Here is a 25131-nt window from a genome sequence, read left to right on the forward strand (position 1 = left end):
GACAGATTTAATACACTGATGGCCTTTAACAAGACAGCAATGCCCAGATAGCAGAGTTCATAAAACATTCTCAGCAGGAAATATTACCGTATTTTCTGCACTATAAGGCGCACCTAAAGGCATTCAATTTTCTCAAAAGCTTTATCATCCGATGCACCTTATATATGGTGTTCCAGTCTCTTTATATTCCCCACTGAGTTGTTTCCCTGTACGTGTTTCTATGACATCAGTAGTGATTATTCGGAAGCAATTGTAACCTGAAAGGGTTCTGCCCAACACTAATCGTCATGCCAACACACACTTCACCAACAGACAACTGCTTTGTGAGCTCTGCGCAGCCATTATGAAACGACCAAAACCATCGTTGACTACTGACTAAATGAAGGAAGAAGGAGACAAGCAAGCCTCCTCAGGATATTTAACCCCTTGTGGATGTGAGCCCACGAGGTTTGTTTGTGTGCCTTTTTGTTGAATCAATTGTCTTCAGAACTTTTGTCTTTCATTTATTGTTTCGTCATGTCATTTGTATTTATATGTTGCATGTTCGTGTTTGTGACCAGTTCAGGTTGCCAAGGGATAAACTCTGTATTTTTATGGACTTTGTGTCGTGCTGCATGCTACTTCCTGATGGAGCTACATATGGATCAATATTCAGATTTTTTGGACGTAGTATTTTAAATGTTCTGTAAAGCGCTTTGTTAGAGCTGTAGCGGTTGCGATGGCTCTATATAAATAACGCTGTATTGCATTGTATTTCCTTTAGCATAGCTCCATCTAGTGGGTGCATACAACAACTGCAGGCAGGGCTCTACATAAATAAAGCTGTATTGTATTGTATTGTATTGTATTCCCTTTAGTGTAGCTCCATATAGTGGATCCATCTATAGAGCGGGAAATATGGTAAATGTTTTTCACTTTACGGCTTTGATTAAAAAGAAAAAAAAAACTATCCAAAAGATGTACTTTAGCCAATAAAGCTAAATTCAATCCAATCAACATATGGCCTTTAAAATCTAATAATATGCAGGGTTAAATTTAAAATCCCACTTGGACAAACTGGAAAAGTGGCCTATTCATCACAACACAATATGCACTGTCGCTCACGTTACTGATACTGATACCGTGAATGCCAGTTGTCTTTGTGTCCAAGTTTTATGTTTTGTTTTTTTCCACAAAACAACTGAACAACAGTTGACTAGTTTGAAATCTCGCTGATAGCAACAACATATTCAGAAGTCAGTGTTGTAGCTGCACCTGCTGGATGTTTTTCCAAGCAGAAGAAAAAGTCTCTGTGGACACAACACCGACGTGAGCATGACTGCCGGACTTGGCAGGGCCCAAGTTTGTTGGCTTACCTTATACCGTTTCACAAAACGATTCAATAGTGTTGTGCACAAAGAGCTTTGTTTCAAGGACAAGCGAATAAATAACAGCGAGGAAGCGGCCATTTTGGCCAACTTTTTACATATCATGTTCCAATGAGAATTTAGAAGGAAATTAAATGCAGCCTGTATTGTGTTTAATTTTGATCAGTTACGAGCAACATACGTGACTGATTAATGTGGCCGCCCAAATCGTTTGCAGCAGCAACGTAATGGCGGGGATAATGAATAACGGCGAAATAAAGGCCATGTTATCATCATAACTCTTTAACACGTGACATCAATGACCGCTGAAAGAAAACATGTCGCTCATCCAACAGAACAAATGACTTCTTTTTACAGTTCTTGCCTCAGTCCCATAAATTCCCCTTTCAAAATGTTTCACATCAAGACACTGTGTCTCCCTGTCACATGTCGGGTGATGGGGTGGGGTGTGTGTGTGTGTGGGGGGGGGGCATAGAAGGGCTAAAACAGAGCAAGCAGTGTGCCGCTTGAAACAGAAGAGCAACGTTTGACTAAACAACGAGTCGTGTGGTTAATAATTCAACTCATGTAAGAGTCCGTTTGAAAGAGGCCTTTCTAATATTCATGGGACATGATCGCCAAGACAGGAACCCTGTGCTCTCACTGAGCACATTGTTATTCATACTGGAAAGCACCAGAGCGTTTTGTAGTTCATAGTCTGACTTTTAACAAACTGTCTTTAAACAACTATTGGATTAAGAGGAAACCTCAAACGGATTTGTCTTTACATTCGATTCCGGTGATGACGTAACCTTCCTCGAATTGAAACAGAGCGAGTTCAGAACTTTATTATTTTGTTCCGGAAGTGCTTGGAAACCTATTGATTGATCGTTGAGGGATGACTGATTGATCACGGTTTGAGTGCTTGGCTGCAATCAGGAGAAATGCTGTTTATTGATTCAGTCTCAGTTAATTTGCAGTCAAAATAAGGCATTAGCTGAGGTCTACATCCCTGCATACCTGCGCCAAATCCTTCAACCAACATGATTCTACTCAAGGGCACACTGTTTCAAAATTGTTTCAAAAGAGATGATAAAACGGAAATTTAAATGTGAAATGGCAACCTTTCCAGACACATACAATTCATTCTTCTCTCTGATCATTTATATTCAAATTGTGTGTTTACATGCAAAAATGTGGGGCAGCCCGGTGGCAGAGTGGTTAGCCTGTCGACCTCACAGTGCAGAGGTTGTGGGTTCGATTCCGGCTCCGGCCTCTCTGTGTGGAGTTTGCATGTTCTACCCGTGCCTGTGTGGGTTTTCTCCAGGTACTCCGGTTCCCTCCCACATTCCAAAAACATGCATGGCACGCTGATTGAACACTCAAAATTGTCCCAAGGTGTGAGTGTGATGGTTGTTTGTCTCTGTGTGCCCTGCGATTGGCTGGCTACCAGTTCAGGTACCCCGCCTTCTGACCGAAGACAGCTGGGATAGGTTCCAGCACGCCCACGACCCTTATGAGGATAAGCGGATTCGAAAATGGATGGATGGATGGGTGGATGGATGCAATGCCTTTCCAGATTTTAAGAATCCGCAGGAAATAAAGATGAAAGATTCTTACAGTCAACGACATCCTTCAGCAGTGGGTGCAGAAGAACTCTTGGTGATCCATGAAGTAGATTCAGTCTATATGTTGAAAGCAAAACAAAAAAAAAACCTGATTAGTATATTTGGCCTTGTATGAACAGTATATGACATTGTAAAGCAAACATTGAAGTACTTGGTCCAAACAAGATGGAATTTTCAGGACAAAATTCAAGTAGCCACGCTAATAATAACGTTGCTGACCTACTATCACCTGTTGACAAAAACATTCATCTCAGGCTGCAACGAAACGCAAAGATGGGCTCATCACCTTCTGTCCCCTTGAGGCTCTGTCTTGTTGGGGAAAAGATCCAAAACGGTGAAGCCTTGCCCCACGGCCTGTTGCGAACCATCTGACCTTGCTGACAATGCCACCAGCTCCAAAACCAGCACGTTGCTGGGTAACCGCAGAGATGTATGGAAGTACAGGATCTGGAGGAGAGGACAATGTTGTTGTTAATCATAAAACGGCACTTGCTCGGGAAGAGAAAATGACTTGATCCAATGTCACAGAATTTCAAGGACAAACATTCCAATAATCAAAGACATTATAGGGGAGACATCAGGGGAGTCAACTAACTGCCTGATGGTGTTAAATCAGGCAGTTAGTCACAAAGGATCCCTAGAAATACGGGAAAAAATATTTTGAAACTCTAACCAAACCGAACCAACTCCATGTGTGATATGTTCATTTTATCAGGCACTACTTTTCTGGATTAAAAGAAGAAAAGTGTTGCAGCGATCACACTTGAAGTTGAAGTGCCTCAAAAGTAGTTACACTTGGAGTTCAACTACCATATTTTACACTATAGGTGCATTACTGTGTCCAGATTATATATTGTATAGAAAAATCTAGAGTTCAGAAATATTTCACCAAATCATGACTAGCCGAATGTAGAAACTGAATGGAAATGAATGAATTCAAGAAAATGAATGTAAAAAAATGCCTCTGGTGCTTAGAATGATATTTTTACATCCCATACAGTTGCTGGGAATTTACAAATATATACTGCTTGTTGCAACCCCCTTTTACATCTTGGGAGTTGTTACAGTTGTATTATTGTTGATTTTTTTAACATTTTGTGTTTGGTTGTATTCTTATTTTATGTTAAATGTTGTGTAAAGCGCTTTGTTACAGCTGCAGTGGTTGCAAAAGTACCATATAAACAAAGATGTGTGTATGTATGATCGTCACTGGACGTCAGGTCAAATAATCGAAGATGGTGACACCTGATTGTAGCTAGAACAAACTGCTAAGATTGAAAAAAATGTTTTCTTGGGTGGAGGTGTTGGGGATTATTTCGTCGACGTGGTGTGCAGCTTTTGATTTTCTCTCTCATTCTGCGTCCTGCAGTTCCCTTAAAAGAGTAGCCAAACATCCGAGATTGACAGGATGACCGGACTGTGGAGGATTTGACATCAGAGCTCTCACATTAGTGTGCATGTGCACCTCTACTGAATAGATTTGCAAAGGTTGAACCTTGCTATTTTTATATGCATTCAGAGAAGGACACTCACGATTTTGGAGAGAGACTTGGTAGTCCGGACCAGGTAGTTGTGGTGGTATTTGTTTCTATATTAGCGCACAATCTCACTCATTCACATGCAGAAAGTCCTGAATATGATATTCACAAATTATTGTTCTCACAATGCCGCCCGTGTAATGTGGTTTTCAAAAATAATCAAAAAGATATCGTTTTGTTTTTTTTCATTTTCATAATGCAATTCATCTTAGTGGACCTTTACACCCACTAGCAGTCACCACAGAGCTGAACTACACATTTTGATTAAGAAACCAAATCATGCATCCATTTTCAATACAGCTTGCCACTTTTTTTTTTTTTTACCTTTTGAAAAGACTTATTTATAAGTATTATACGGATTATAAAAGAGGCATTTTGAAACAACACTATCGAAAAAGTCCATGGCGTCCAGTTGGAACATTTGTCATGTATTATCTCAATTAGCGGATGCCACTTGTCTCTATTAATTGGCTCGTTTTCCATTTGAAACAAATAAAACGGCAAAAGTTGGAAATGTGACTGTTTTAATTTTGATTTCAATTTTATTTTTTGAACAAACAAAAACAATAAACATCCCGGCTGAGAGGCAAGGTTTTTACGGGGGTAAAACTGATATTCAACAAAGAAAATGGGGGGGGGGGGGGGCGGAGTTGCACTCAACCTGACTGAATCATTAGCACCGATGTTGTAGTGCAATCTTGTTCTTTGTTTCTTTTTATTTATTGATTTATTAACGGCTCATTGAACATTCAGTGTGTTTCTGCCAAATACAAGAAACAAACGAGAACGTTTAAGGAAACAGCCTTCGGACAATACATTACACAGCTCATTAATTTTATGTATTTTTTAATCTGGGAGGCAAGTAAACTTTTCTTGATGATTTTTTTTTTTTGGCAATGATTCCAAATCTGGCCTTTTTTTTTTCTTTAGTACATCAGGCTTTCTTAACAATAACACATAATAACAATAATAATAATAATAATTGAAAAAAAATAACAATTAATATAATAATTATTATAATAATAAATGTAATATAGTAATATTCTGCATGATTTATGATTGAAGGGTTTGGTTCCGCAAAAGGTGGATTTTTTTTTCTGAAACGTCATAAAATATATATTGCGCAAGCTTTTATAGATTGAAAAAACCCAAACAACATCCATCCATTTTCCACAGCTTATCCGGGGTCGGGTCGCGGGGGCAGCAGCTTTAGGAGGGAAGCCCAGACTTCCCTCTCCCCAGCCACTTCTTCGAGCTCTTCCTGGCGGATCCCGAGGCGTTCCCATTCCAGCTGGGTGACATAGTCTCTTCAGCGTGTCCTGGGTCGTCCTCGGGGTCTCCTGCCAGTGGGACATGCCCGGAACACCTCACCAGGGAGGCGTCCAGGAGGCATCCTAATTAGATGCCCAAGCCACCTCATCTGGCTCCTCTCGATGTGGAGGAGAAGCGGCTCTACTCTGAGCCCCTCCCGGATGACCGAGCTTCTCACCTTATCTCTAAGGGAGAGCCCGGACACCCTGCGGAGAAAACTCATTTCGGCCGCTTGTATCCGGGATCTCGTTCTTTCGGTCACGACACCCAAACATCCATCCATCCATCCACCCAAACAACAATATCTTTTTTAAAAAAAAACTGATGTGCGAGGAAAAAAAAGGTGAGTTTTTTTTTTTTTTTTCAATCTGCATAAAAATATATATTTAGGGAGGAAAAGCCATCTCTTATTAAATTTTGCTGTTGACCAATGCAATTTTAGAGCCCAGGTCTATTTTAGCCCACCATATCTGTTAATCAGTCTTCAAAGCCTTCCATTCAATTTCCTTTCCTATACAGAAACCACACCGTCGACTTCTGCTACTTCTATTGTACCTTTACAAACACCGTACAGTGCATTGTCATCTGCCTGGTTCACAACGTGCAAAATTGCATTGTAATCACAGACCAGAGTCCACACACTCAGTGTAATCCAGAGGTGGACATTGTTCCTGACAGATTTCCAAGTGAAAAGATCCAATTTCTTTTTCATCTTTCTCACAGCTTTAATACATGTCTAGATTGATTCTGTTACAATTTCTGGCGAAGAGACAGAAAACAGAAATGAGAGTGGATGAAAGAAGTCCCATGGAGCAGTTGCTCAATTTCTGTTTAACAGGGGGGGGGGGGGGAACACATCAAATATGGACGTTTTCTCACCGGCTGGTTAAAAATATGATGACGGACTTTAAAATAAATCAACAGTAATAATGGAGTCTCTGAGGTTGTACGATTGTTACGAAAAAAAATATTCTTGTATGCATGCGTGTGTCTAGGATGAAAGCCTGATGTTTTACAGCATTGAGCATTGTGGGGGCTATATAAAAACACAATTCAGCTTTGTTGCATTATGTAAACTTCTTCAGAATCAGAATCAGAATATCTGCAAACTCCCGCGTCATTGTTGACTTCCACGTGACCGCGCCCTGAGATTCTGCTGTTACAAGACAACAAGTTCTATGAAAACGGGCAAGGATCACTCCAGAGGATTTTCATCCGTGAAGCGAGGTTTGGCATGCGTTTCCAACAAATAGTGAGTGAAATAAAGTCATTTCGCTGGCACACATTCAGCAGGTTACATTTCACATCCTCTCAGAATGAAATTCGTTGGCAGCCACTGGATTTGGAGAGATGTGACGGTTGCGTGGATGAGGGATAGGGGAAATTACAGGACGTTCTTTTAAAATGACTGTGACTTGCACTACAGCTTATACAAGTCAGCCTGGACGTTCACATCAGCAGACAAAAACTGAGAATTTAAAAAAGGGACCTGGATGTTATTTATGTACTGTATATGCAAATACCAATCCCAAGAAAGTCACATTTTCTGGATGACAGAACCAAAAAGTGGTATGAAATGTTAAGTCAGATCATATAAAAATGGACAGAATTGCTTGATACGCTTCCGCAAACAACCAACAACAACAAAAAATAACACGGGTCACTGAAATGACAAAAGTAATCAGAAATTAAAAACAAAATACTGAAAAAGAAGGTATAAACCGGATTCTGCCCTTAAATTAATATTTCAATTTCAGATTTTATTGCTGTCAAACTGAATTTTGGCTGACTCCTTGTGAACAAATTAAATAGGCTCCTACTCGACTGACTGCAGGTTTCAGCCACTGCCACATGTTCGGTCGCATTTAGATAAAGCCAATATTTTGTTCTTAGACACTCTCAAGTGTTTTCAGTTGTATATTTTGGGTCCTTATCTGCTTGGCAGACACCTCACAACTTCTGCTGAAGCCAAGTTTTCTGGCACTGAGCAGTGAGCACATTTTACTCCAGAATACCTTGATCAGTATTGAAATGTGTTTGTAACCTGCACAGATTCAAGACGCAGAGCACCAGATGCAAAAAAGCAGCCCCGAAACGTCTTTTCAGTGACCATTGATTGTTTTTTCCTCTTTAAAAATGTTGTCCAGTTGTGTATTGAACAATTGTTTTCTCCACGGGAGTAACAATTGATTTATTTAATTGTTGTTTCGATGCGTCTGCCATGCAAGCCAGCGACGTGGATTGGCGCTGGGCACATCAATGCTGGCCACACATCGACCCAATGTAGTTTTTTATAATTTATTGACTATAATTAACGAAATGATTGTATACTCAAAGTCCCTATTACCGTTTTATTATTCGGGTGTGAATGTTATTTTTAATCAACTTTTATTCGTTTTTTGACTCGTGCACAACATTTCTGGTTGGCGTCGCGTATTTACGTCAAGCATGCAACAACGATCGTGGCAACCAAGAAGAGGAGTTTTTTTTTTAAGACGAAGCAATGCGTTCGCTTGTGTGGAAAAACTTTGGATTTTGCAAGAAAGGACTTCATCTTGGAAAGACGGTTGCCGTTGAAATCCTTTACAAATGCCAAGTGGAACGTATTAGATTCTAATTACTATTACCGTTTTATTATTCGGGTGTGAATGTTATTTTGATTCAACTTTTCTTCGTTTTTCGACTCGTGCACATCATCTCCGGTTGGCGTCGCGTAATTACATCAAGCACGCAAAAAGGATCGTGGCAAGTGGGACGTATTGTATACTATTGTTTAAAAAAAAAAGTGATACATCCCATATATATCATATTGGTCAAAAAAAGGTATCGTTGTATCCCTAATTCTTTGTATTCTTTGTAAAATTCTTCCATTTAATGCAAGACAAAAAAAATGTATGGATTATTGTATGATTAAGGACACCATTACAGGGATTAAAAATTAATATTGAAACTAACAAAAAAAATACATAAATGTTTTGGTTTTTTTTAATCATGCCAACATCTATGGAAGATGTGTGACCAAAAAATATTGAACCACTTTTATTTCTTGATAAACCTTTCAAGTTATTCATATATCACATGAAAATAATGAGAAATTGCTTATTACCATATGAGAGGGGAGAATGAGAATGAGAATTTAAAATTTTGGTCGAGTTTTAGCAAGCATTATGAAAGTTGACATGTTTGATTTGCTTTCGCGGGCCACATAAAATGATGGGACGTGCCAGATCTGGCCCCCGGGGCCTTGGGTTTGACACCAGTGCCATATGAAATTCAGGAATTTGATGATGTCTATTTAACAGGATCAGAGATCGAATGAATTTAGCGAGCCTATACACCTATAAAAAATATATACAGTATGTATATAGTGATTGATATATATATATATAGTGTAAAAAAAAACGTTCTCCAGCGATAATGATTACTTTCTTTGATTAAAAACAATGAATGTTTGTGTCTCCTGAGATGAATTATGGATAAAGGAGGGGGGGGGGGGGGGGGGGGGTTGATGTTAAACGGACAAGTGGGGGGGGGGGGGGGGATTGGGGGAGGGCGGGTTGGGGGGCGGAACAGATGGCCGACAAGGAGAAGCTGATCTAACTGCCAAAGATAAGATGACTCCAGCAATTACTGAATTTACAGCCCAATTATATTCCTACGAAATCCTTTCAAGGAAAGGTGACAATGATGCAATTTATACCCAGACAGAGTTAAGTACGTTTTATTTATTTAATATTTGTGGCATGAGCAAAAAAAAAACTGAAGGAATGAAGTTATAGTTGGTTACAGATAAATGTGTAATGATGACTGTTGATTTGATAAATTTGAGGTTTCAGGGTAAACGTCAAGAAAATTCCAGATAAATTGTCCCTTTTTTTTTTTGGCCATTCTTGTCATTTGAGAGCACTCAACATACACAGAGCTGGACTTTGGTGTAGACTTTCAAGCTAATCGTACATTGGTGTTGAGGCATGGTTTAAGCACTCTATTTATGAGGGTTTCGCATTTGTGGTGCCCCTAATTGATCAGGGCTCAAAATGCTTTGGGGGCATTTTACAACAGAAATAGTCAATGAGTGATTGCATGGGCAATTAACTGATTGACGTAAACTGTAAATACCTTACAGCTGACGGCGACCAGGTTTTTCCGCTGATCTTGCGCACATTTGGGATAGACGTACTGTATATACCAGTACCCCATGGCTATGTTTCAAACTTTGCAAAGCTGATTTGAAAATACAATGAGGAAATGAGAAATCTGTATTATATATGTGTGTGTGTATATATATATATATATACAGTATATATATCAAATTAGATGAAATTCACGTTGGTTTATACCTACCATCTGGATGCCAACAGCAGTATTTGTGAGGCAAATACTTTTGGCCTTTGTGGTGCCCCCTAAAAAGATTCAGCGGACATGCAAGACATGTGTTTCGAAGATCTCCTAATGTTTGTTTTTTTAATGATGGGATTACTTCTCAATAAATTATGGACAGCAAAATTACAAGTGACTGTCAGACTGACCCTCCTTAGCAAACAAGTCAAAAGCTCACCGCTCGAATTGGGTTTTGTCAGGCAGATAAATAGATAAAGGCAGTTGTAGTGGGCAGCTCTCACACTGTCTGATCAAAAAGCTCGTAATCAGCAAATGAACCAAATGTATAAATAAAATAAATGCAGAAGCTAGCAGAATTCATGATGGACATTGACACAGACGAAGATGGATGATGGCTCTATAACTGACTTGGAGAAACAAATGATTCGGGGAAGGTCCGGAGGGAACGTGAACCTCTTGATTTACAGAAGTCCTGACAGGCACAACACTATCTCGTCTGAAGTAGAGTAAACAGAAAAGCCAGACTAGCCTTGAGGATACCTTGCACCAGTCGCAGAGCAAACTTAAGAGTTGCCATCGCTGATGCAGGCTCCCGTTTATACACATTTGCACATCCTCCGGTGTGCCCAGTATGGCAAGTGATGCCAAGAAAGAAGAACATATTCTCCATAATGAAACATCTCCAGTTTAGCCAACTGCACGCTGCAGTTCTCACTTGGTGAAGTTTTTTTTTTTTTTTTTTTTACCCAGGTTTTGGTCTTCTGACATTTAGTCGGTTTGAAATGCCCCACAGTCAGTCCGCAGGCACAGTGTGTGTGCGTGTGTGTGCAAGTGTGTGGCGGCAATGCAAGAGGAGCACAACCATTTGAAATGTTCTAGAGGATAAAAGCAACACTGGAACTTTCCAGGCTCCAAATGTCGAAATTTAAGTGATCAACAGCAGCAAAGTACAGCGCAAATATGTATCTAAATTTGACTTGAAACTATTGCACGAGCTGCACATAATATTTTGGACTGACTCGTCTAACTAAATGAGGTAGACCGAGCTCCCAGTTGTACACCACAGCAAAAAAAAAAAAAAACACTTTGTACAACCGCAATAATTAACATTATGTTAAATGAATATAGTTCTAACAAAGGGATACGGCTGTTGTAGAAGATGCCATTACTGAAAATTGTGAAATTAATATAAATATCTGTAGTGACTGACAACTAATATTGTATGCGCAAGATATCAAAGGGAAAAAAAAGCACCATAAATGTCAACCAGGCATCAGGAGAAACAATATACGTACGACAATAATACGTGTGTACTATTGTCCTCCCATCTGCATGCGCATTGTGAATACAGATGCAAACTCTCTGCAAGCAGAGAAAAAAAATTGCATGAATAGCATTGTCTTGTACCAAAGAGAATACTTGATTTTGCCATCCTTTCCAAGCAGTCAACTCATTCAGTCATTTATAACCCCCCCACAAAATATCATTTTTGTACTCATCCTACTAAATGCCTGCACCAACAGGCTTCACCACGACACCATAATTGAGCTTCTGGAACAAACCAGCCGTCCAAAACACATCAAACAACTCAAACTCAGCTGAACTTTAGTTATGGAGCACTTAAAAAAAAAAAAAGAAAGAAAATCAATAGAGTGCATTTCCCCAAAAAATATTAAATAATAAGAGTGGACCTGCCCCTGCTTCAGTGCCTGCTGCTGTCATTGCGCATCTCGTTACTTTCATACTTTCAGCATCAGCATACTCGCAAGGAAAAAACAAACGGCGTTCTGCAGAACGATGGCATCATTGCTCTCATGACAGCAAAACGCCTTCCCGCGTCTCACCCACTTTAACTACAACATCGGTGCCATGTGGTCCATTGAATTCCCTTCAATTCTCAGTCTATATAGCTTGTGTGGTGCAGGGTGTGCCGCTCCGAAGTGTAAAGCGGTTAAGCAGCAGCTGCTCCGCTAGATGTTTTGTCCCCTTGGAGTTGAAATATTGATCAGTTCTCCGGCAGCCCTCGCAGCCTTCGCCCCCCCCCCCCCCACCCCATGTATAATTGAAGCGTATAACTCGCTCGCTCTCTCTCTCGCTCTGTGTGGTATGCCAGTCGGGAAGAAGGAATTAAGCACAGAAGGTACCCGGAAAGCCTCTCTGTGCTGCCATAGCGGCTCTTTTGTCCATCAATCATCCGGCTTTTTCCACGCAGAGAATTTCATGGGCTCGCTACGTCCACTAGTGGGGGGGGCACACCTTGTGAAAGAACACGGCAAACAGAAGATACAAAAACACAACACTCAATTTGGGTTCACCACTGGTCATTTAGCAGTTTAAAGCATGACTCCTCGAGGTCGTTTTGGGCTAATGAGCTTTCATAACAGATGGCAAGTCAACCGGCCGCTTGTATATGGCTGGTGTTGATTCTAAATTGTAATCCGGGAAAAGCGAGGATTTGGCCGCAGTCCATCACGCGCCCATTGGACTTTTTTGCCAACACTTACAAACAATTCGGGACTGATTTTCTTCAAACTTTCAAGGAGTTCTGACACAGGAGGCCTTTTCCACTGACGTCCAATCCAATTTAAAAATAGATGACATAACTATGTTGATGTGTAACCTACACTGACAAAATAAAAATAAAACACCTGGATAAATGCAAAAAAAGTCAATCAGAGTAAATATTTCGACTTTGATTGATGAACAAAATATCCAAAGTGCAATCTGAAATGTTTACCTTCAAGTCATGTTATTTATTCAAGCAAAGAAAAAATCATTTTTGGTTGTCCTGGTTTATAATGACATCGGATTAATGACATAATATAAAGACTATTTTCAGTCAAATTGGGAACTCTCAGCTAATTTTGGACTCATTTGATTGCTTCCACAGCCACGCATAACATCACCCGAGCCACCGGCAGAAGCAGCGTGTTGTCCAAAAAATAAAAATAAAAAACGAAATTATCTACCAAGTATTTTTGCTCATTTCAACTTGTTTGGGCAGTTTGTGTGACCCATGATTTTTTTTTTTTTTTAAATATCCAGAACACCACGTTCCAGTCGTAATGAGGTCGAGTTCAGAGATTTGCGTAACAAAATGGGGACAATCCGAGACAGTTGGCAGCTCTGGAAAAGAAACACTCCCCCAGCTCACGAGCATTCATTGCCGCTAAATTGCTTGCATGACTTATTCATGATGGAGTATTGCCAAACACGAAATGCTACCGGTTTCATCTTGTATTTTTTATTTTATTTTTTGGAAACTACTATCAATTAAAAATCTAAGCAAGGTGATCAACTTCACTGACAACACTGACATCGGCGGTTGCAGCCATATGCAGCCGTCTACCGACAGAATAGGACACCACCGTTGCATACGTTTACCCATGAGCTGGCCAATTCCTTCTTTTTAACGTGCACAAGAAGTGACATTTCTTCCAAATGTTTTTTTTCCTTAAACCACTCCAGTGACTGCACTTAGGTAGGAGCATGTACAACCCACCATCGCCCACTAAGGCATTTCTATCGATTTCAAAGCAGTATCACAAATAAATGCAACCTTTCATGCACCCTGTAAGCTGATCACATGATAAGATGTCCACTGTAGTGACCTCTGTCCCTGAAAAGGGTTAAATGACGTTTGACAAAGGATAATCAAAATTATGCAGATTCTCCGTCTCTACTTGGGTACGCTCCACTTGCCTCAAAATAGCACGACAAAAAAATAAAAAAATAAAATACCTCAGAGAAGCAAAGCATATGACCACTACTAATTAGCGATTGCTTTGCATGGCTGCACTCGGTCGTAGTGTTTTCCTCCAAATACAGAAAAAAAAAAAAAAACATTCCCCAATTCCTTATTCATCTCGCCATCATTTCTCACAGCACAACCACAATGATTAACGCTTACTTGGGAAGCGAGCCCCCAACCAAGAAAATATTAGTCCAACAGAAATAGCATCTTTAAAAAAAAACATCTTAACTTCATACAAAATGTTTGTCACTCAACCACATTTCCACAGTTATGATTGTGGACAATTTCTGAAAGGTGCAATTGGTGTCTAAAAAAAAAAAGCAAAAAAAAAAAAAAGCTATGAATAATGAATGTGTGTATTGCAGAATTGCTGAAAGAGGCTAAATGCTGTAAAGGCCTCCATTGACTGACAATACAATCTACACGGGCGCCCGCATATGGCAAACATAGCAATGCAAGTGCAAATACATTCGCTGTGCGTGTGGTTGACAATGTGAGCCCAATGACACCGGCTGAGCAGAAAGATTTGTCCTGATTTCTATAACTTGTGGAAATGTGTGCTAGGGGGGGAAAAAAAGCTGCTGGTTGAACGTGATGTTATACAAACAGATACGATAATGACGCTTGTTAACAGTCCAGCATGTGGCATTTTCAAATCACGTGATTTAAAAAAAATAATAATAATTCTATTCACCGGAAGTACATGTTGCTGCACTTATGTGAAATATGTGTAAGCAACAGTTATCAAGAATAACAGCAGGAAAGAGAAAATACGTGGGGTACACAGCAGAGAGCTATACAATCCCTGACATGTTTGAATAAAAAAATAGTAGGGGAAAAGAGGGGGTAAATTCTACAGATAACCTTTTTTTAATCATGTCTCCTGGATTAATCCATTTTTTACCCGATGCAAGTGGACTGCAATTGAAAACTGGTGAAAAAAAAATCCATCTTCACCTTTACTGGACCAATTCAGTCTACAAAATTAACCAAACTCTTAATGATCAATACAAGAGTTACATGAGTTTTTGGAATATGCAACCATTACTACAATACATTTTATTCATTGTTTTTTTTTTTTGTTTTTGTTTTTTTGGGATGGAATTCAAATTGACAGATTTTCATTAAAAATACATTTGCAAAAACTCTATTATTTACAGCCAAATCATAAAAATGTGTTTTGGGTGTTTTTTATTTAAAAAAAATAATAATAATAAAGTGCTTTGCGCAGCTCCTCGGTGAGGGCTGTTGTAATGATTTCAGTCTGATATATCACCACTAGATGGCAGGAGTGGTTTTGATCAGCTCTTGGTCCACACAGGATGTGAGTGGGTGCGTGTTATATACTACGCGATCCCACGTGGCGAGGTGGTGTGCGAAAGCAGTGTGGCAGTGGCGGTTCTGGGGGGGGGGGGGGGGGGGCAACGGGGGCCAGTGTCCCTGTAGCACCGATTCTGGCCCCCCCTGTGGCCTCCCCTCCGAGCGCAGATTACGCAGTCGTGCCGAGTCGGCGACGCGAAAGGTGGAACATTCTAGTCGGACCCTTTAGTGCGCTGCGCCATTTAAAAATGAGCGGGAAAATGAGAAGCAGTCCGCAGAGAAGAAAATTACCACGACACGAGTGCTATTTGCGTGTGTGCGTGTGTGCGCGCGTGTGCGTGTGAGTGTGTGTGTGTGTGCGCGCGCGTGTTTGTGTGTGTGTGTGTGCGTGTATGCGCGTGTGTGTGTGTGTGTGCGTGTATGCGCGCGCGAGTGTGCGCGCGTGTTTGTGTGTGTGTGTGTGCGTGAATGCGCGTGTGTGTGTGCGTGTATGCGCGCGCGAGTGTGCGCGCGTGTTTGTGTGAGTGTGTGTGTGTGTGCGTGTGTGTGTGTGTGTGTGTGTGTGTGTGTGTAACTTTTTTAGTCTCCCTTTTTATTTTAATTTTTATTTAACAGGATCAATATATAAGACATTGCCTTTTAAAATTTGGATAATTATATGCATGTAGAACATCTAGCCTCAGTGTATTTGCAATTTTTGTCCCCGGCAGGCTGGTACCATATCATCCCCTGGCTTGAATATTCTCAACAGACGTATTGTTACGCTTGCAGACATTTTAGCCCTCCTAATACTGTTTTTTTCTCATCACTGTAATGTTATGACTACAATTTCAAAGTCTGAAGAAATAAAAAGTCAAATAAGATTTTGAATCTGTCTTTTTAGCCCTGGGTTGTGTGTGCCCCCCCCCCCCATCAAAACCCCTGGCCCCAGCCCGGCCCCCTCAGTGAAATTGATCCAGAACCGCCCCTGCAGTGTGGTGGTGAGAACTTGGATAAAGGTCAACGTTCATGAAAAGTTCATGCACAGTTCATGCATTAGTGCAGTGTTTTTTTTCTTGAATTGTTATTTTGCAATCAAAGTGCCCTTTTTGTGTGATGTTATTTAGTAAAAAATTATTTTTTTAGATATCTGAGGTATCACAAAATGCAATATATATATATATATATATATATATATACCTGTATATATATATATATAAATATATATATATATATCCATCCATCCATCCATCCATCCATCCATCCATCCATCCATTTTCCGAACCGCTTGATCCTCACTAGGGTCGCGGGGGGTGCTGGAGCCTATCCCAGCCGTCTTCGGGCAGTAGGCGGGGGACACCCTGAATCAGTTGCCAGCCAATCGCAGGGCATATATATAGCATCTGCACTTACTTTTCCTTTTCCACTTTTCCTGGTGAAAGAAGAGGGTTAAAGATCTCTTTTGGTAGGTTCCATGCTTACTTAGCTACAGAACTATATTTTTCTGTAGGCCTTCAACAATTAGTCAAAATGACTCTCCCAATTTGAGAAAAAATGGCTGACATTAAATAAATGCACAGAATCTCAAGTTGGAAAAAAAAAGTATGAAATGAAAATTAAGTATGAAAAGAAAATGGCAACATAAAGCTTGAAGCAGTCTGTGCAAAATTGATCAATGATGCTGGCTAAAGTTAGGCCATAAATAGTGATAACTGTGATTTCAGTCACACGAACCTCACTTTGAAGGTAAAAGTTTGCCCTTCGAGTCTTCACTGAATAAGATAAGATATCCTTTATTCGAATGTTATCCTCATTACAACTGAAATATATGAGGTTGTTTCTTTTCAAAATATAATTTGAATTGTTTTTTTCCCCCCCCAAAATAACCCTGTGGATGCTAATGTTCAACTTCACCAGCATTATCGACATCATATAAAGATTTGAATTGATGTGCATTTATGAGAGGACTGGCGACCAGTCCATGTTCCGGAATGAACAGCACCTCTGGCCTAAAGTCGGCCAGGATACACTCCAGCTCACCTGCAACCCGACTGAGCACACGCGGGAAAGAAAATGGACGAATAGATGGCAGAGAACATCCTGCTTCATTTTCCAAGTTGTTTTCTTGCATTCAGTCAAGGGCACGCGAGATTATATACAGCAATACAAAAGGACTCTTCGAAATGTCTTTTGTGATTGGAAGTGTTGACATGAAATTAATCTCACCTCTCGTGTTAGCACTTGGGGGACGGGGGGTGGGGGGGGAAAGGGCATCGCTTCCTCCATTGTGGCTGCTGAGCAAACACGCTTGAATAGATGTGACTCGTGCTCGCAATCAAAAGGCAAAACAGCCAGGTTTGAAAATGCCAACAGAATGTGCCGGAGACAGGAAAGCAGTTGTTCTTCAGCTGTATTATGTTGGGTGGATTTCGCTTCTATTGGGAAAAAAAAAAAATCTTTTAAACAGCAACTTCACTGACAGGTCCAATTTGCAATGCCTTTGTGTGCCTCCACGTCATTATCGCAACAAAGTCTGAACCGTCTTAACTTTAAAAGCGGTTTATTCCCAAGAGAATGCCTTTTTATAAACAAAGGCGGACAAATTGGATCGCGATTAATTTAGGTATGCTCTCTTTTTCGAGTTTTGGGACGCCACCACACAATGAAACCTGCCAATGAAAAAGAGACGGACATTTGAAATGATTGCTCAGTTTTGGTCTTGGAGTTGGATTTCACAATTGGCGGCCACCAACAAACAACCTCATTAACCCTTTCATGCACCCTGTAACCTGATAACACGATAAGATATCCACCATAGTGACCGCTATCCCTGAAAGGGTTCATTCTGTCCGAACTACTTTGCCGAAGTTGACCATAACCTGCTGTGGGAACCATTTTGAAGTATCTTCAAAATGTTAGCATTAGCAGATAAAGCTGCCAGACAAACTGATGGTGAGTGATTGCAGTCGGGTGCCACGACTCAACGCCAACTCGAGACTTCCCACCGCGAGGCTTACAAGGATCAGTTGGCTGGAGTTAATTTTCTTCCAGCTTGTCGATATATTTAACCGTCCTTCTCTTCCACTCTTACCGTGCTTCGGATGCTCTTTTGTTTAATTAAGATTACAATGTTTTCAAATCACCATCCTTAATTAATTCAACAAAGGAACGAGATACTGTGTAAGCAGCAGCGTAGGAAGGACATCAGGCATTTTGTGTGTGTGTGGGGGGGGGGGGTTTGTTAGTTTTTTTTTAAATTAGCACGTGGATGTTTGAGGAAATAGTAACAAGTTTTTCGGTGGGTTTAGGACACAGCGACAGAAGGCTGTACAACAGTAAATCTTTTTTTGGGGGTCTTTCAAGTCCCATTTTGTGTGGCAAGCATCACCCTTTGAGGTGCAGTACGGTACCACTCCAGTCAATACCCAAGTGGAATGCACAGATCAGCTATTTTGTTCCTCGACACAACTTTTAAAAGTGTGTGTGTGGGGGGGGGGGGGGGGTGTACAATACCATACCGTGCTTTTTGTTGACGAAAGTGGCAGAATTTTGGAGCAATCAGACCAACCGAAGTTTATGTCATTGTTGATTTTAGAGAAAGGTTTGAAAAGTGTTGCAAACATGGAGATGCTATTTTCTCTAGTTCATATTTGGGGGGAAAAAAATGTTTTCAAAAACAAGTTTGAGAAGGCCAGAAGCAAAATGTGGCCTTTTCTCCAGAGCACGGCTGTCGGACTGACAATGTCGCAGGTCGGGGAAGAAATTAGCAGCTCCTCCATGTGCAGACAGGTAAATGAGGTGATCAGAGTGAGAGATAATATGGAAAGAGTCACATTCGTTTTTTGTGCCTCGTGTGCTCGCTTGATCCACTCTGCGCCATTTGAGGCGCAACATTGCCCTCTGCTGGTTCGGCCTTGACATGAGAGGGCAAAATCTCGACGGAATCCAAGACTCATTCATCTTTCACCCTCACTTGAAGCAGAAAATCCTGTCTTTTGGTTTATTCAAATAGGTACCCAATATTTTATATGATGGGGGGGGGGGGTTGTAAGGTGCCCCGTTGCATGCTTATGAATAAAATGCTTATTGTTGCCGTTCTGAATATAAAGACAGATATAAAAATAGAGAGAAGTGTTTCAAAACTTTTCAGGGAAAGTGAACAATTATGACAAAGATCGATTGGCATTTAGTCGTAGATGATTTGTGAAGGGGGGGGGAAGACACTTCCCTCTCCATGTTCTGAAATCCCGTTTCCATGACCTCCGTGTGCTTTGCATGTAAAGTGCGTGCAAATCTTTATTTTTGTTATAGTTTTGCTCATCACAAAACCTGAATAATATTTATGAAGGGTCAAATGAAAAATAAAGATTGAGTAAGAATGGTCGTTACAGGAGTATGTTGGATTACCTTTTTTTTTCAGTGCAGTCTTGCATACCCAACAGCCTCTTAAAAAAACAGATCATCATCTGTATGTGCTCATTTTCCAAGCAGAAGTCTCCAACATCACGGTTGAACAAGAAACGCAACTGAAATCCTCACTGTGAACACATCTTGTTTCGCGGTCTGGTCTCTCTTTTATCACCGCGCATATTTGCCTTTCTCATGATATTAAAACCAATCCATCACAGCTGACTACGGGAGGTTGGAGAGACTCCTGCGACTCCCTTTTAATATTATTTGGATATCAAACAGCAATTTGCCACTCATCAAGACCAGTTGGAGGCTGTTCTTGCTGTACCACAAAGGCAGGCCTAGCCCACTTTATCATCCCAATAGGATAGGATCTGGTTTCTATGACTATTATTGTTATTATCCCAAGACGGATAATAGAATTCAGAAGCTTGCTGCCGGTCTTATTTGCAGGTGAGGCTGATTACGGTCGATAAGCGAAAGGCCTGGGAGAGTTGGTCAGGTCGGATGATCGTCTATAGCAATAGAACTGGGTACAGTACTGTGTGACACGTAGTGAACAACCGGCCACTGCTCGCCGGGTATTATTTCCAGTCAAGTGTGACTCTTTTGAAAATGAACAAAATGTAAAAGAGCTCAGCAGTGCTGTTTTTATAAAAATGACATTCCAGAAATTTGACCTTAATATATTCAAATAAGTTAATGGGGGTGTGGGTTTACTTGACCATGATGCTCTGTCCAGTTCGGGTCATGCAAAGTCACTTACTTACCTTATATTAAATTTATAATCAGACAGAATATTTGATTCATATCTTAAATGGGATCTTATTATATTGCGCAGGTGCAGCAAATGTACTTCAAAGCGAATAAAAGGTGAAACTAAACGAATGAATTGTGCTGCTCTCCGACCAACACAATTCATGTAACAAGGACTTGTTTTGATGAATAAGTGACCCCAACCGATGAGTACCGTTCATCATATCGAACTAATTAGACCAAACATGTGCTGCTTGTCTCATTAAATGTATCATGATTACAGATGCTCATGTGGATAAATGTTTGCTGGCTCATCGCAATGCATCAGCAGTAAATCAGCACGCCTACCAATGACATCCGATACAAGAGCCGTATCAAATATTCTGCGAGCTGATGATGTTCCGTATTGATTTTCAGAGAGGCATTCGAGGAACAACGTTTATAACTGTGGTCGTAGTTTTCCATCTTGCTTCATAATGAGAGCTTTGTCAAATATTTTGCTCACCTCCTATTACCGTATTTTCCGCACTATAAGGCACACTAAAAAGCATTCGATTTTCTCAAAAACCGACAGTCCGCCTTACATATGGATCGATATTCTAATTTCTTGGACGTAGTATTTTAAATGTTCTGTAAAGCGCTGTGTTACAGCTGCAGCGGTTGTGAAAGCACAAAATAAATAAAGGTGTATTGTATTGTCGTCCCTTTCGTCACCATTTTGAACCACCACAGGAAAGTTTTCCCTCACAAGGAGAGCAAGCGAACTCCACATAGGAAAGTTTAAAGTGCTGTATAAATACAGTTGAGTTGAGTTGAGATTCAAACCCCAAATCTCACAACTGGGAAGCTCGAGAAGACAAGCTTACCAGCAGCACACCTTGTTGCCCAGCTCGAGTAAATGTTCAATAAAATAAAGGTCATATGGAATAATAATCCTTGTGTATTGGTTCTGTCAGAAGAGAGTGACTATCGTCGGGACAATGGCGCAGTTTAAATTGGGTCCTGGTTAATTGATGGATTGGGTAATTGTATTTCTTTCATTTGGATGTGTGCATGTCAAGAGCAGTCACGTCATCTAATCAATTGAAAAATAAAAAAAATTAAATAGCATTACCTCATTGAGGGTCATCTTGTTGTTTTTCATCTTCTGCGGGCTGCTCTTCCATGTTCTCCCAAAGAAATACTGGTGATTTCTGTCAAAGAATGTCACTCGCAGCTGGTAGGTAGCATCTGGTTCAGCGTCTGGGGTCGCCTGTGAGGACGGAAGACCCCCGGTTTGTCTCGTGGGACAACAAAGACTCCACAAGCAAGTTCAATATTTGAAAAGGTGTATATTCCATTATTATTATTATAAATAAATAATAATAATAAGGGCGGCCCGGTAGTCCAGTGGTTAGCACGTCGGCTTCACAGTGCAGAGGTACCGGGTTCGATTCCAGCTCCGGCCTCCCTGTGTGGAGTTTGCATGTTCTCCCCGGGCCTGCGTGGGTTTTCTCCGGGTGCTCCGGTTTCCTCCCACATTCCAAAAACATGCATGGCAGGCTGATTGGTCGCTCTAAATTGTCCCTAGGTGTGAGTGTGGGCGTGGATGGTTGTTCGTCTCTGTGTGCCCTGCGATTGGCTGGCAACTGATTCAGGGTGTCCCCCGCCTACTGCCCGGAGATGGCTGGGATAGGCTCCAGCACCCCCCGCGACCCTAGTGAGGATCAAGCGGTTCGGAAAATGGATGGATAATAATAATAACGAAAATACAATACAATACATCCTGATGTATTACCCTTTATTATTATTAATAACAATAACAATAATAATAACAATAAAGCTATGAATCAACTGTGTGTTCAGTTAAACAGGCCAAGATTACACTGTGAGTAAACTGAGACATTATTTCGGTGCTCAAACCTTTTGTTACATTTTGGTGTTTCATGATTAATTTTTTTCCCAATGTAAAATGTGCATTTTGGCTCAAAACAAGTTGGGAAACAGGTTTGGAAATTATTTATTTGTTAAAAACATGCATTTAAATTGGGGGGTTCTTTTAGGTGAGTTGGAAAAGATTAATGGAATTTCAATTCAATTGTGGTACAGTTATTTGATCACGAAACTGTTCTCAATTGAAGTCTACGTAAAGTCTACTTAATTACAGTACTGTAAATGTTGCACTGTACTTCCTTATTTGTACATTTTATTAAATGGAATGAATGCTCACATTTGTTTTTACCGCATGCAAATGACATCAGGAGCCCCTTCATCTGGAGCGAGCTAGCAAGTGTTAACAGCGAGTCTTGTCACCTTGGGGAGATGCGCCGCTGTGACTCGACCGAGGGTGAGTTGGACGCCGCGGGATGAAGTCAGGTGGCCGTCCACAGCCTGGCGCACCATCTGCCCGGACGGAGGAATCAAACGTCCCCTCTCAAACACGTCTCTCCAACTGTCCGCCATAGACGATAGTTCATCTGTTTTTACCATACTTGTGGCATAAGCGACATCGTGCCGTGAAATCTTTTTAGAGGATCACATTTAAGGCGTGTCCTCGTTTGCAGTACATCTACATAACTAACAGACGTGCCGTCAACATCTGAGACTTTGGGGGTGAAAGTCGGGAAAGACACGTTTATTTAAGAGAATCGTGGTTGGGATTCGACGAAGCAGATACAGGGGAGCCGCCATGTTAAAAATTGGATCGTACCATCATGTGCACGGGGGTCAGCGATTAAATCAAACGTTGCACCACGAGTATTTCTAATTAAGACGACAACGTATATAAAGATTAAGAGAATAACGTATTATATAAAAGGATAGCGATCTATTTTATGGTGGAGTGTTACAAAGAACGGATTTTGGTGATGGATGTGTGTGTTTGTTGCACCTCGTGCTTGGTGTCGCCTATCACGTAGCGTCGGTTGCTATGGTAATAATCACGTTGCCATCTTGGCTCCCACTCAGTTGGTCATGCTGGCAACTGACGATTGTAGTACTAGTATTGGCTTCAAATCTATCTTTCTGTTTTTTGATATTTGTTAGCTTATTATATTAATATATTTTTTCTGTGAATTATCATAATTAGTTTTATTAGTACTCGTGGTAGTATTTATAATTACTCATATACAGTACACTATAGTTAATGTATACTGTAGTACTGTACTCGTAGTAATTTATTTGTGCTCATTTTCTTGGTAATGGGCGATGTTCAGAATTCAGAACAAGAAAACACAAAGTATTATTTTTTTCAATCGCAGTCAATACACTTAACATGTTGCATACACGTTGTAGCAATATGTAAAACGAAAGATAAATCATGCCAAACAAACAAAAGAAAGTAACAATAAAAATAATTCATATTGCAAACAAGAATATCCAAAACATTTATTCTTTAAATATTTCTGAATATATTTGTTATTTCAAAAGCCCTAAATAGATGTCCATTTAAATCCAAAATAGGTTAAATAATGGAGTTGAGTCTAGAAATTTACACTTTTGAATGTGAAACTTTCCCAACAAATATGCAAATTATTGGGGGGGTTTAAATTATTTGACGAGAGTCACACTTTTCCCCATCCAACGCTTTTTTGCACAGTATACAATTCTCAAGTTTTAGCCAAAACACAACATTAATAGGGTAGTCAAAAAAAAGGAAATGACAAGAAACAAATTAATTTGATAAGACAGAGACGACACAACGCAATGCCTCCTGGGATATGTAGCCGTGACAGCGGAAATTCAAAACAAATCGTGGGCGGAGCCAGCATAGATGTGTAGACTGACTCCATCATGAGCAGAATGACTCGTTTCCAAGATATGTCTTTGCGTTTCCATGTTGGATGTGGCAAATCTTCCAGCAAATGAATGCTCGTAAATGAAATGTCTGAATGTCAGAGTATATACTGTATGTGATACAAGGGTGGATGACTAGGACCTTTGGACCATGTTTTTTTTTTTCCTTGTTTAAGACCAAAGTGTAATTCCACATGCAGCACAGTAGGTAGTACTGTAGTGGTGCTCTGCTCTCATTGATTTTTTTTCCATGCAAATTTAAAACTTCAAATATTTTCTGTGATAGATTGAAAAACAGACTAACAATGTTATTCTTTGTAAGTTGATCTACCAGTACATTTATTTGTTACTGTGATTGCAGTAAATAAAGTAATACAATTGTACCATTGATCTAAGATCTAAGGAAGCAAGGCCTGCCACAGGAGGTGCTAGTCAGTTCTACACGGCAGTTATCGAATCAATCCTGTGCTCTTCCATCACGGTTTGGTTTGGGGCCGCCACAAAAAAGGACAAAATCAGACTTCAACGGACAGTCGGGACAGCGGAGAAAAAAATCATCGGCACCGCCCTACCCACTCTTGAGGACCTGCACACTGCAAGAATCAAAATAAGGGCACGGAAAATCCTCCTGGATCCCCTGCACCCTGCCCACCATTTTTTCCAGCTACTCCCCTCAGGCAGGTGCTACAGATCCATGCGCACCAAATCCAGCAGACACTTAAACAGCTTCTTCCCTCTAGCCATTAACTCCCTAAACAGTAACTGACGTAGTCACTCTTCTTGTACAACAAATACTGCTACTGGTCACTCTAAAATGGTTCAATGATTTTCTGCACCAACTGTACAACTGTCATAGTATTGTATTCTACCACTGATCATTTTAGCTCTGCTTGATACTTTGCACATTGTCTCACAGTTGTCACTGGGTGGTACCACCGCACTACGGTTCACTTACATTACGAAATGTCCTTCCT

General features: G+C 40.5%; 1 protein-coding gene across 2 annotated transcripts in view; it reads right to left on the bottom strand.

Moving 5' to 3' along the window:
* Positions 1–23036, bottom strand: part of nphp4 (nephronophthisis 4) — a 130014-nt gene extending 106978 nt beyond the window's left edge. For both annotated transcript variants that reach the window (XM_086107872.1, XM_086107878.1), the window contains exons 1-4: positions 22676–23036; positions 21498–21635; positions 3261–3421; positions 2967–3031 (exon numbers count right to left, since the gene is read on the bottom strand). In XM_086107872.1, coding sequence (XP_085963998.1) covers positions 2967–3031; positions 3261–3421; positions 21498–21635; positions 22676–22852 — 541 coding nt within the window. In that variant the 5' untranslated portion in view covers positions 22853–23036. The remainder of the gene's footprint in view (positions 1–2966; positions 3032–3260; positions 3422–21497; positions 21636–22675) is intronic.
* Positions 23037–25131: the final 2095 nt, after the last annotated feature.

The sequence above is a fragment of the Hippocampus guttulatus genome, chromosome 1 (genome assembly GCF_054856545.1).
Source record: "Hippocampus guttulatus isolate MCC_2025c chromosome 1, RoL_Hgut_1.0, whole genome shotgun sequence".
In the NCBI taxonomy this organism is placed as follows: Eukaryota; Metazoa; Chordata; class Actinopteri; order Syngnathiformes; family Syngnathidae; genus Hippocampus; species Hippocampus guttulatus.